The sequence below is a fragment of the Callorhinus ursinus genome, unplaced genomic scaffold (assembly GCF_003265705.2).
Source record: "Callorhinus ursinus isolate GAN/ISIS: 27379988/994484 unplaced genomic scaffold, GSC_fseal_2.0 scaffold5, whole genome shotgun sequence".
NCBI lineage: Eukaryota > Metazoa > Chordata > Mammalia > Carnivora > Otariidae > Callorhinus > Callorhinus ursinus.
Genome location: NW_027397067.1, coordinates 44,423,972 through 44,438,000, shown reverse-complemented (window position 1 = coordinate 44,438,000; position 14,029 = coordinate 44,423,972). Strand labels below are relative to the sequence as shown.

Below are 14,029 nucleotides of genomic sequence, written 5' to 3'. Positions count from 1 at the left end.
AAAATTGATAAATAAATCTTTAATAAAAAAAAAGGGGGGGGCGCCTGGGTGGCTCAGTCGGTTAAGCGGCTGCCTTCGGCTCGGGTCGTGGTCCCGGGGTCCTGGGATCGAGAACCTGCTTCTCCCTCTCCCTCTGCCTGCCACTCTGCCTACTTGTGCTCTCTATCTCTCTGTCAAGTAAATAAATAAAATCTTTAAAAAAAAAAAATAAAGTTATTCTACCTCCTCTAGTATTCTAGAGGAATACTTGTGAGGAACCTTCAAAAAAAAAAAAAAAAAGCAAGCAAGCATCTCCTGATTTTCTGTTTACTTCACTACCAGTTGCTCTCAGGCTCCTGTTCTGACCTCTACTGTTGGGGCACCTATAGGGCTCAATCTAGGAGCCCTTTCCTTTTCCCTTCACTATGTTCTTAACATAAATACCATTTCTAGGCTGATGTCCTCAAATTTACATCAGCCCAGACATCTGGGTTCTGGGTTACAGAGTCACATACCCAACCACCTTTTTAATCTCTCCACTTTAAGACAGCTCGTGTTTTAGCTGGAACATACCTAAATAAGAATGGTTAGTAAAACAGCAAAATGTACCAAGCACTTACTATGGGCCAGACCCCTTCTAAGCGTTTTTCATGTACTAACTGATTTAATCACCATGATAATCCCACAAGGCAGATCCTACGATCAGCCCTGCCTCTCAGTGGGGGAATGGAAGGCACACAAAGGTAACTAAGTAGCCCCATGTTAACATATTTAATACATGGCATGGTCAGGATTCAAACTAAGGTCTTCTTCTTCAGAGCCTAGACTCCTAACAACCGTGCTGAGTCACTTAAAGCAAAGTCGAGCTCCCTCACCCAGGCACGTGCTCATCTCCTGACCCCAGACTCTCCTCCGACTGAAGATTGGTCTTTTGTTCAAGCTGGAAAGCAGGGATCATCTTTGATTCCTCCCTTTCCTTCCTCACCCACACTAACAAGGTCTATCAATCCTGCCTCCAAAACCCACCCTCTTCCCCATCCTCAGTGCAGGCTGGATCTCAGGGAAACACGTCCAAACTAGTCTCCAGACTTCTATGCTCACACACCAGTCTCCTAAATGCATCCTCCACTCAGCAACAGAAGGGGTCTCCATAAAACACACATCAGTGCATAACCGCTGAATCACTAAAAATCACCGAACAGCGATTTTCTCATGCTGGCAATAGAACCCACAAGCCTCACGGTCTTCCGAATGGTCCCGGTCTATCCCTAAAACTGCATCTTGAGTCACTGTCTCCCCACCTTACTCATTTGCCCCAACATTTATTTTTAAATGCATTTACAGTTCTCCAAAGCCAATGACAATTAAATTTGCGTGATCTTTTGTTTGGGATTATGCACAACACTGACCCTTTCAGTCAGTGTGGACACCGACAATTGTAATTATGAAATGTTCAGGTGTCTATGATCTTAGAGCTGGGTGCCTCACCTCCTTCTGGCCTATCCCACATCCACATTCCTGTGTATGTTTCTACTTATTGGAAAAAGGCCCAAGTCTACCAAATAATGAGCAACAGCTTCTGGAACAGAGAATGATCATCTCCTACAAGAAAGGTAAATACAGAAACATAATAGAAGACACAGTGAGGGGCGCCTGGGTGGCTCAGTCGGTTGAGCGACTGCCTTCGGCTCAGGTCATGATCCTGGAGTCCCAGGATCGAGTCCCGCATCGGGCTCCCTGCTCGGCAGGGGGTCTGCTTCTCCCTCTGACCCTTGTGCTTTCTCTCTCATCCTCTCTCTCTCAAATAAATAAAATCTTTAAAAAAAAAAAAAGAAGAAGAAGAAGAAGACACAATGAGATAGATATGTGTGATCCTTTTGACCTTGCTTCCTCTCAAAAAGGCCAAAAGGCCCAGGGTAAAAAGACTATGACAAAGCAATAATTTAAAAAATGGGAAAGTTAATGTAAGGTGAAAAAGGAAAGAGATCTTATTTAGACTCCTGCATTTAGAACAAAGGCAGAGCACGAGCAACACATAAATATTTGTTGATCTAATTTGTAACGATGGAAAGAAAGGGAAGTATCAGTTGAAATGGGCCCATGAATCAATATTTGTAATTTAACAGGAAGACCTGGTAGCAGGATTCCCTGCCCTTGAAAAATACCCAAAGATCTACAACTGCTATCTGATGTACTTACTGGCATCATCCATGAACTCAAAGTCGCCTCCCAGCTCAGAACTTGAAAAGTGGTACTGGTCTGGATCAGCCAGGGCGCTCAACAGAATCAGCAGCACCACAGCATTGATGATCTGCAATAAGAAAGAAAAAAATTTAAGTACCCCCAGGATATGGTCCCTATAATAGGAACTTAAACTGACCATGTGAAATTTAACTTCAACAGAGGCCCCTCCTGTTCAACACTAAGCCACCCCCCCTGAGGGAGCGGGTGAACATTCCCAAGGCGGAAGCACTGTGGGCCCTTGGGAGGTAGCCAGGGGCTTGGGGTCTGGTGGCGGCCGATAGGCAGATTCCACCTCCTGACGCCTCGGGGCGGAAGCCCTAGAGCAGCGAGCAACCCACGAGCAACCCACACCGACATACACCCACACCGACTTACACCGATGCCCAAGGTGGGAAAAACAAACAAACTCTCCAGTTAGCCCAGTGCACTCTGATAAGCAACCACAAGTCTTTCCAGGTGATCAAACATTTTCACAGGGTCAGACAATCTGAGCCTTGAGACCAGCTAGGGAACAGAGTGGGAGAATGAATGCAAAGCCACAGCAGCCGAGCCAGGTTCGAACCTCCCGTTGTGGCACAGGTTGAGCCCCTTTCCACCCAAGCCCAAGGCTCTGCCTTCTGAATACCACAGAGTACACATCCCTCGGGTACTTCAAACTTAGCTCATCTGAATGGAAATCACCTTCCCTCACCATCTCCCATCTCTGCTCCTCTTTATATGTTCTCTATCTTTAAAATATAGCATCACCATTAATAATTAAAAGTGGAAAACACTCAGGCACTATGCTAAGTGCTCTACGTGGAGTCTCTCTCTCTTAAGCTGTCCAATAACCTAGTGAACTCGGCACTAAATTATCCCCACGTTATAGACAAGAAAACTGAGGCTTGGGGGTAAAGAATATTACTGAAGATCAGGCAGCTAACAACCTGCATCCACAAATTTTTATTTCCAAAACCTAATCTCTTAGCCTCCTGTTTATACTTGAAACCTGATTATCTTTGGGCTTTACTTTAACATCTTCCTTATCCCCACATCCGACCAATAGGAAAATTCTGGCTGTTCTACTCATGCATTTCTACTTCCTTTATTCTTCCTAACTGCATGCTACCGATGTGTACCAACTGTGGTCGGGCTGGAGGGGCAGGTGTGGGGAGAGTTTAGGTGAGGCTCGCGATGAGACTGGGTTGTTTTTTCTCCTTTTGGTGTTGAGTTTTACTCTTGTCAAAATGGGGAGGAGAAAATGCATAACCATGAAGATTACGTAGAGGAAATTCTTTTAAAGCAGTAACTAAAGGCATATCCTACTATAAGATTCGTATTTGGTATACCTATTTACAGAAGAGGTTCCCAGGGAGCATCAGGTTGTCTGTTCGACAAAACATCCACTCCAGAATTCATTTTCCTTTTTTAAAAAACGTTTATTTATTTATTTATTTATTTATTTAATTTGAGAGAGAGCGGGATGGGGCAGGGGAAGAGCAGAGGGAGAGGGACGAGCAGACTCTGTGCTGAGCATGGAGCCCAACATGGTGCTTGATCCCAGCACCCTGAGATCATGACCCGAGCCAAAATCAAGAGTCAGACGCTCAACCGACTGGGCCACTCAGGCGCCCCAGAATTCATTCTTCAATGGCAATCCGAAGTGGTTGTTTTAGGATTATTGTAGGATTTGGAATAATTATTTTTCTTCCTCTTTTTTTCCAAATTGTCTCATAGGGTCTGACTGCTTTTTGAAAAAAAGTTGTAATAATGAGAAGGAACAGCAATTTCAGAGTATACATACATACGTTATAGGTATGTAAAACGAATGTACATATACACATGTATGGATATATGTATGTACATATATAGAGAGCTAATAAAAATAAATACTACAAGCATGTGGTTAAAAATTTTTTTAAGGTACAAAAGGGCATATAGTGAAGAGTCAGTCTCCATCCTATTGCTATCCACCAATCACCCTCCCCACAGTGGTTATTAGAACTACTAGTTTCTTGAGGTGCCTGGGTGGCTCAGATGGTTAAGCGTCTGCCTTCGGCTCGGGTCATGATCCCAGAGTCCTGGGATCGAGCCCTGCGTTGGGCTCCCTGCTCAGTGGGGAGCCTGCTTCTCCCTCTCCCTCTCCCTCTGCCATTCCCCCCTGCTTGTGCTCTCTGGCTCTCTCTCTGTCTGTCAAATAAATAAATAAAATCTTTAAAAAAAAAAAAAAGAACTACTAGTTTCTTGTTTCTCTTCAGAGATACAAGAAACTTCATAGTACATTTTGGAGAGTGTGGTTAGCCAAACTGTATTTGAAGAAAGATTTTCAGAACACATCTAAAGCTTAAAGGAAGGTAGGAGTTAATCCTACAACTGGCATGTGATGTTTGGCAAAGACGCACTTTTATACAAACTGTCTGGTTTTCTTGGCATTTCATTCCCTCTAGTCTTCGCAAAAGACAGCCCAAAGATTATGGGCTGAAATAAAATCAGATGAAACAACCTAAGAATGTGTTTTTGAAAAAGTAAGGCGCCATACAAAGACAGCATATTCACTGTTAATCGCAACGGGTCGGTTTTCAGGTTGAAAAGGGAAGACACAGATCTGGGATTCAGACAAAGCTTAGCCGAGGGGGGAGGGAGGAGGCAGGGCAGTGCGCCCCTGTAAGGAAATGCAGGACACATTTAGGGATTCCACAGGGCTAGTGTTGCGGAGTAACAAGAAGCCAACAAAGAATAAAGGGAAGAATGTGACCTGCCTGGGGTTCAAACGAGTAAATCAAGTAAAACAACTAGGAAGGGTGACTGGCATATAACGGCCACTCAGGTGAGCTCGCTTCAGCTCGCTTACCTCTTCGCACCTCCACAGGAACCATATAAAAGCTCTCGTGGATGGCTGGGAACATGACCTGGCTGCTGGGTCTGAGCCAGAAGGATGGCGCTGCTCCCCTGTCCTAGTTCCAACGCATCTGTCGACTCTTCCTGTTTTCTTTTTTCTGATTTCAGATTTTATGACAAATTTACAGTAACCAAAACAGTGTAGCACCGGCATAAAACAGACACATGGACCAGTGGAAAAGAACTGAGAGCCCAGAAAAAGCTCATGCATACATGGTCAAATAATGTTTGCCAAGGGAGCTAAGGATATTCAGTGGAGAAAGCGTCTGTCAACTCGTAATCAGGTTGTTGTTATCCCCATGCCTGGTTTACTCATCACAATACATTTACTAACTGCAACAACAGAAAGGCACTGTGCTAAGTGCTCGGGAAGAATTCTCCAGGACTCAGAATACGACGTTAAATAAGTCACGTGCCCAAATAACACAAAACATACAGCAGTAAGCATGCCAAGAGTTCAGAGAAGGACAAATGGGAGTTCAGGGGAAGGAATTACTGAAGCCTGAGGCTGAGACCAGGGACCCAGGAAGCTGTAGCAGAGACGGGAGCACTTGAACAGGGGCTGGAAAGACGGCAAGGTTTTGGACCCAGAGCGGTATGGGAAAGAGCGCATTCAGGTCTCAGTAGGGCCGCTGCAACAGGGGCCTGTACTGAATGTAGCGAGTAGCTCGATGAGGCTGGACACAGCTCGCAAAGCCGAGTATAGGTGCATGAGAACAGAAATGCAGGCTGGGGGGGGGGGGGTGCTCCCGGGTGGCTCAGCTGGTTGGGCATGGGACTCCTGATTTAGGCTCAGGTCATGGTCTCAGGGTCCTCGGATCAAGCCCCGAGTCCGTCTCCCGGCTCAGGGGGGAGTCTGCTTGTCTCCCTCGCCCTCTGCCCCTAGCCCCACTCATGATCACTCTCTCTCCCTCTCTCTCTCTCTGAAATAAATAAATCAATCTTAAAAAAAAAAAAAAGGAAAGAAATGCAGCCTGCAGCCAGACGGTGGAGAGCCCTCAGGAGAAGGACAGGCGCCTGGGGCTTCCTGCCAATAGTTAATGAAGATGCCGCGGAGGTTTCTGGGCTGGGATGAGCCACGATCAGAGTGCTGTAGTTAGAAGACCAAGCTGGAAGAGGTGGGGAGGCCGAGCAGGAGGCGGGCCCCCGAGCTGCCGAGCACTGCAACGGCCCGCTGAGGGGTCACCACGGGTTTCGCCACTTCCCTCTAATTCCCAGCACTGTGGGCTCACAGGGGACTTTCAGAGGTTAAGTGGCCCTACCCCAGTCCTAGTGTGGAAGAGCCACGGTTGGCACGCCAAGGCTTCCCATGTGGAGGTAGTGTCTCCCGAGCCCCAGTGAGTGACTACAGGCAGAGATAACGGGACGCCAACAAGACGCGGGGATTTCAAGGCTGGGCAACGGGGTACAGCTTGTTATTACCAGAAGTAAGGGCGATCACAGAGAGACGAGGGTGAGGCCGATCTTGGACATGCTGTGCTGGAAAACACTTCCAGGGTGTCCAAAGAATCACGTTCTCCTCTTGTCCTCCGCGCACCTTTGGTGTTCAGGCCGGCGCTCAGCTTCGCTCTGGCCGCCTGACGCCAGCCTTCCCGGCGTTCGCGCTCTCTCCGGCTCAGTCTCTGCACACAGCACGTCTCTCCTGACGGCAGAGTTCTGGCCACCGGTCCAGCGTTCCTCTCGCTCCACAGTGCGCCCTGCTTCCTGGCCCCGGCTGCGCCCTACCTGCCCTGCTCACGGTCACCCTTTCCTCCGTACCCCCGGCCCTCACGAGCCACAGACCATGGCCCTGGGGCCCACTGCCCTTCCAGCTGCCCTGGCTCTTCACCAAATAGTCCAGAGAGAGGGGACATCCCTAAAACAAAGCTGTGATGATAAGGGCGTTACCCACCACAGAAGACTAGTCTCCACTGTGCACTTTTCATCAGAGAATGAAACTTTCATGAGAAAAACGTGTGTTGACACATACTGTGTCATAAAACCTCTACTGCGGGGTGGGAATGTGGCATGCCATGGGTGATATATACAGTGAAAACAGAAGGGTGACAGGGCGGTCCCTGAGGACCGAGGTCTGTGCAAAGGCGCCAGGAGAGGACTAGCCACGGTAGCTCACGTAGCTACTACACAGGACCAGATGCAAAAGGTCAGATTAAGTCAAAGGCCAAGAACCCCAGGTAAGAAGTACTTTCTGAAAGAGAGAAAATGGAAATCACCCACCCATTCATCAGTTCTGATTTAAGAATGAAATGTCACCGCAAACAAGAACCAAGAAGACACTAGGACTTGCCAGGAGCAGATTATGTAATGACCACAGCTGATCTAAATGTAAAAGAAAGAGTGAACATATTTGTAATCTTGTTCAGCTAATGCTCACTTACACTTGGCCTTCCTTTGTCTGTTTTGGTAGGCCGTGTACAAACTGTTCCCATTCTATTTACAAAGTGTTCCCGTGGTGTCCCATATTTTTTGCTTGTTCTTGACAATGATTACTTCCATATGTAAATAAATTCAACTTCTGTCCAATTACTTAAATGGTTAGGCCCTTGTATATTCTCCAGGGAGCCAAAATGCTCTTTACCCTTAAATCATATATCACATCTAAGTGAACAGTGATATCTGCAGCTTTGATCTAAAACAACTGAAAATGTTAAATGTAATTATCAGCTCATTTTCTTAAAAGCCTCAATAACAGAACCTTAATAACGCTCAAACCCACTGAGATAATAATTACACAACAGTCAGAAATTTGCACAGAAAATGCTATCCAAAAATGACTGTAGACTTATCTATAATGAAAACGTGAAACACAAGTAGGCGAATGGCTTAATAATATTGCTACCAAATAATAGAATCCTGAGTTTTAAAAATCGTATTTCAAAAAGTGTTAACAATGAAAATGCTCATAGTATGTTAAATGAAAACTACAGTATAAAAATGTTCTGATTCCAATTCTATGATTTATATGTGTGATATGTTCACATGTGTAAATCACAAACTAAAAACACTAAAACATACAATTTTATATATAAAGCAGGGACTAGGTTTGCAGATGGCTTGTACCTTTTAATTACCATTGTACCTTTTTTTGTATTTTCCAGAGTGCCTAACGTGAGCATAAACTACTTTTAGAGTTAGGAACAATTATTTAAAACTTCAAAAATATTTTTAATATCAAATGTTATAAAATATTATTATTAAACCTGATTCTCTGAAAAACAATTAATAGAAAGAAGATGACCAACAACAAGTAAATCTGGCCAGGCATTCAAGTCAAATCTTGGAAGTAGATATTTCAGGGGAGAAATGTCAGAGTAAAATAAAATACTAACAGTTAAGGGATCTGCCACTTCTGATAATGGCCAAGTAAGTGATACAAACCAATTTCTCTCTGAGGACAACTAGGAAATCTGGACAAAATACCCACATCTGTGAGAAGGCGTGAGCGCTAATGAGGCAGTGAAGAATTACTGGTCCAAGGTCCAAGGTCCAAGAGAAGGCAGAAATACCCTGGGGGGCATTTGTTGATTCTGGAAAAGACTGATGAGAGCTAAGAGCCTGAGCAGCACCCCTGACAGCCTCGCTGGGCCAGGGAGTCAAGGGCCTCCTGCGTGGGGGTGAGGGGCAGCTGACACAGGCTTTGCCCTAAGACCCTGCTGGGGCCTCACCACTGGAGGAAGGTGAACCAGAAGGAGACAAGCCTTAATAAGGACACCACCCAGCCTTGCATCATCTGAGTCTTGAAACTGGATTAAGCCACTCCCTAGGTGCTAGACCCCTATAAAAAGCTATTAAAATCCTGGTGGAGAAAGATATCATCCTATGCCTTAAATTATTTTTTTTAAATTTTCAAATGCAATGTCCAGAATACAGCAAATAGGAAAAGACAAGACTCTCAGAACAAGAATCAGCAGAAAGAAGAGACAAGAGAAACATAGGTACTCTCGATACTGAAGTTAGCGAGCGTGCCCTTTGAAGTGGCCATGCTTATGAAAATCAAGGAGATAAAGAAAAAAACACAAGAATTTTGGCAGGCAACTAGCATCATAAATAAAAGGACAGGGCAGATTTGAAAAGAATAAAGAGGCTCTAGAATGAAAAACTGCAGCAGCCAAATCAAGAACACAGTGGATGAGTTTAGCCCATTAGACAAAGTAGAAGAAAATTAATGAGTTATACTTTTTGACAAAACTGAGGGAATTTGTCACCAGAAGCTTAGCAGTAAAGAAAGCATTGAAGGGTATTCTTTGGGCAAAGAAAAATGACGTCGGATGAAAGGCTGAAGATGTGCAAAGAAAGAAGAATAACAGAAATGATAAATTATATTGGCAATTGTGAATATTGATAACACAGTAACAGTAATGACTTATGAGTGCAAAACAGAAATAGATTCAAAATAGACAATAGCATATAAATCAAGAGCAGATAATTAGAGCTGAACTGATCTTAAATCCTTGCATTGCCCAGGAAGAGGATGAAAGTACCAATTAATGTGAGATTTTTAAAAGTCAAGGATGAATGTTGTCATCTCCAGGGTAACCTTTTAGAGAAGAGTCAGACCTGAGTGGTAGATACATAACTGTTTGTTCAGTAATAACCATGTTGTCTGTATTTTGTGCATTTTCTGTATATGTACGATACAGTAAAAATGGTTAAAAATAAAAAAATATAGATTATAATCAGATATGCTGTTTTCAGATAATTTGCTTTTTTAAATTGTTTTTTTAAAGTAATCTCTGTGCCCAAGGTGGAGCTCAAACTCATGACCCCAAGATCAAGAGTCACAGGGTCCACCAACTGAGCCAGCCAGGTGCCCCTGGTTGGCTAATTTTTATACTCCAATATTTGAAAAAAAATTGTTTTTAAAGCTAATAATGGCAGGGGCACCTGGGTGGCTCAGTCAGTTAAAATGAGGTGGCTCAGTATGACTCTTGATTTTGGCTCAGGTCATGATCTCAGGGTTTAAGACTGAGCCCCACCTGGGTCTCTGTGCTGGGTGTGGAGCCTGCTTAAGATTCTCTCTCCCTCTCCCACTGCCCCTCACCTCCCTTAAAAAAATAATAATTTTAAAAAGCTAATAATGGCAGATATGCCTTTCACTTGGGTCCAGGCAAATCAAAACGAAAGTCTGAAGTATCTTTAAATCTATTTTTAGAACTCTGATCCAAATGTGCTTTCACATTCAAATTAGCCCCTGTCTATATGGTCCTGTTCTGATACTGAAATAAGTTTCTGACACTTACTATTTCAATTCCATCAACTGTGGTAAATGTATTCTGGGGGGGGGGAATTGGATTTTTTGTAAAATCCTATTTATCTAACAAGTTGAGTAAATCAGTTCACTTACTATGCCCCAGCGCTCTGCCTGAAGCTGGTCTACGCAAGGATGAATAACACCTGGTCCCTGCCCCCAAAGATTAGTAGTTCAGTGGGGTAAACACATCAATAGTCAAGTAAAATGCAGGATACTATACCATTCATTAAGTAATTCATTCAATTGTTCAGAAATGATTAGGCAACAAATAATAGGCCAAGCACTATGCTAAGCATCACATACATATTATGGCAAACACCACAAGGTGGAGGCGCCTGGGTGGTTCAGTCGTTAAGCGTCTGCCTTCGGCTCAGGTCATCATCCCAGGGTCCTGGGATCGAGCCTGCATCAGGCTCCCTGCTCTGCGGGAAGCCTGCTTCTCCCTCTCCCACTCCCCCTGCTTGTGTTCCCTCTCTCGCTGTCTCTCTCTGTCAAATAAATAAATAAAATCTTAAATAACAACAACAACAAGACACACACACACACACACACCACAAGGTAGCTTACTGTCTAGTGGGGAAGACAGTCAAATAAACTGGATGTTTCATTCACAGTGAAAAGGAATTCTGCTGTACTAGTGGCTCAGGGAGAAGCTGAAAGACTTCACAGGGAGATGACATTATTAACACTAGAAAGTAACAGACTTCTGGAAATCTTGGGAGACAAAAGATTACAGCACAAATAATTTTAGGGTATCAGACTAAATGACTAAGAATTAAGTACTGAGAGACAGTCCTAGGACATAAAAACATAAAAATGAGCAACTCTTGTCAGTCCTTTGAATTGAATTGTAATTACAGCTAATGTTTTAAGTTGCTGAAGCTATAATAAACCAAAGGAATATCTCCAGGTTACACACAGTGAGGGGAAAAAAGTTAAGCAGTAAAATGGAAGTTGTACCTTTTATTAGAACCACATTTCAATAGGCAAATTTTTTAAATGTAAAAATGTTTCCCCCAAATTCAAGGAGATCCTCCTGATTCACCTTATAGCCCACGGTGCCATCACTTTAACTGACTTCCTCAAGAAAGCACCACCACTGCACATATCATTTTGTATCACTGAAGTAGTCTTGCCTCCCCTAGGAAGTGTGACCATTATTATTCCATTCTACAAATGAGGGCACTCAGCCTGCAGAGGACACCCCACACAAGGTCAGAGTTCTCAGCTGAGACTCAATCATTGATCCTTTGATTACAAATGCCATGCATGCTTTTTCTAGTACCCCAGTTCCCTCTCAAGAAGCCACCACACCCAGTTTACAGATTCCAGCTGCCCGATTCTGCCAACCAATCCCCTGGCGCATGCTCAGAATTCTTTCCAAGGGAGTGTTCCAAATCCACCTTCAATGCGACAAGAGCCAGCAAAGGCACCATTAGATGCTCTCAGAATACAGGGCCCATGTGATTAAATGAGAAAGCTGAACATTGGACAGAAAGCAAGGGATGGTCCCCAGAGGAGGCCAGATAGAGAAATGCTGTCCAAAGATACTCTGGGAGACTTCAGACTGGGAGGTGTGGATGGGAAGAATAAGCAGCCTCCCTTTTATGTCTTAAAGAACATTCTTCATCTCTGAATATGAAGAGATACGTCTAGCCTGGAGCCTGTTTTAGAATAGGCTGTGGAGACCTAAACTCCCTGCACAAAAAAAAGTATCACAGGGTTGCCTGCCTAGTTTAGTCGGAGGAGCATGGGACTCTTGATCTCAGGGTTTCAAGTTTGAGCCCCACACTGGGTGTAGAGATTACTTAAAAGTAAAAAATCTTGTGCTCTGTCAAATAAATGAATAAACTCTTAAAAAAAAAAAGTATCACATACTAAAGGGTTAGAAGACTAGCATTTGGAAAAGACAAGAGAAAATATAAAGTGCAAAATGGCTACATCAATTTTTTTGTACAGCAAACATGTTCTCTTTGTGTTCTGATCGGCTCTATTCATTAGGTCTGTTAATCCCCATCTGTAACCACCCTAGTCCAACAACCTGGGTTACCATAAAATATGCTTTGAAAGACTGTTTGAAGCGATTATATTATTTACTCCCTGTTTAGTTTTAATATATACAAGAATAGTTTATTCCTGTAGCTATTCATCAGACAGAAGTGAAACTCATAAAACGGAATGTCTTTACTAATGAAAGTGAAGAGTCTGTAACAGACTGAACCACTAGAATATAAATTTTGTATCTGATACAAGGACGGTGTTGTTATATTGTACCTTAGAGTTAAAATCTAACAAAATAGCAATACATTCAAAATAGCCCCAAGCAAAAACAAGTATCAGGAATTAAAGACAAGGGCGCCTGGGTGGCACAGCTGGTGGAGTGTCCTGCTCTTGGTTCCAGCTCAGGTCCTGAGATCAGGGCCGTAAGACGGAGCCCTATGTCAGGCTCCGCATTCAGTGCAGAGTCTATTTAGGACTCTCTCTCTCTCTCTCTCCCCCTTTCCCCCCCCCCAACCCCCAATAAATAAATAAATCTTTAAAAAAAAGAAAGACAAAAAACATACACTTCTACAGTTGAAACACAGCTTGGAATTCTAGAACAAGCTGCTAAAGTATAACCTGGTAGCTAACCTTTTAAACAGTCTTAACTGTCAAATTAAAATCAAATGCAATGATAGAATCTAACCATCTCCTAGACAAGAAGTGTTTTATAACCATAATGCTGAACTATTTATATAAGGAAAGGAAGAAACATTATTAAAGTGTATGTCCTAAATATTCTTTACTATGAATCTAGAATTCTTGAAGGTGATGTCAATATCTGATAGTGTTACTTTTAGTTAAAAAAACAGTATCAAAAGTAGAAAGCCTCTGAAGATCATTGTTCTTAGCTATTCTCAAAGTAAACTAATGAAAAGACTAGTAAATTACTAATTACTCATTACTAATGTAAATACATAAATATCTTTAAGATCTTATTCTTGTTTATATGCTTACTTTAGAATAAATATTAAGATTATCTGAGAAACTCTCATTTAATTTCTAAACAGCTGGTAAGGGAAAAAAAACAGACAAAGAAATACGCTCCGGTAAAAATAACAAAAGAATCAAAGAAAGCCCTACTGTGATTTACTAATTTAATTTTTAAAATAGTTTCAGAAAAGCTCTATGGTATTTCTCTATTATTAAAGTTTGTTCCTTGTTCTGTTCAAAATCTTCTGAAAGAATAAAAACTAATAGTCTAAGTTTTAACTACAGAGGCAAGCCTGTAAGAAAATGCATTTAATACCACAAGCATATGAGTTCTGGTACCAAACCACTGGTACCAAAATTGTGGTCTGCAGACCAGCAGCTTCAGCATGAGCCACAGGTTATTATTACTAATGCAGAACCACAACACCCATTCTAGACCCAAGGAATCAAGAATAAATGTCAACACAGCGGACGACTGGCCTCTGCAGCAAAGTAGGAGCTGAAGAGAACTTCAACGTGTTCAGAAACGATGACTGTCAACCTAGGATTGAAGTACCTTTTAAGGACGAGAGCCAAATAAAGATATCTTCAAATAAAAGCTGTCAGAGTCTGCCACCAACAGAGCCTCACTAAAGGAAATTTTAAAACCTATATTTCAGACAGAAGAGTGAACCTAGACAACACAACCAAGTAGGGAAACAAAAT

General features: G+C 42.9%; 1 protein-coding gene across 1 annotated transcript in view; it reads right to left on the bottom strand.

The window, feature by feature from the left end:
- The window catches only part of LAPTM4B (lysosomal protein transmembrane 4 beta), a 77,441-nt gene that overhangs the window by 46,932 nt on the left and 16,480 nt on the right, over nucleotides 1-14,029 (bottom strand). Inside the window, exon 2 of the mRNA XM_025870887.2 lies at nucleotides 2,179-2,290. Coding sequence (XP_025726672.1) covers nucleotides 2,179-2,290 — 112 coding nt within the window. The remainder of the gene's footprint in view (nucleotides 1-2,178; nucleotides 2,291-14,029) is intronic.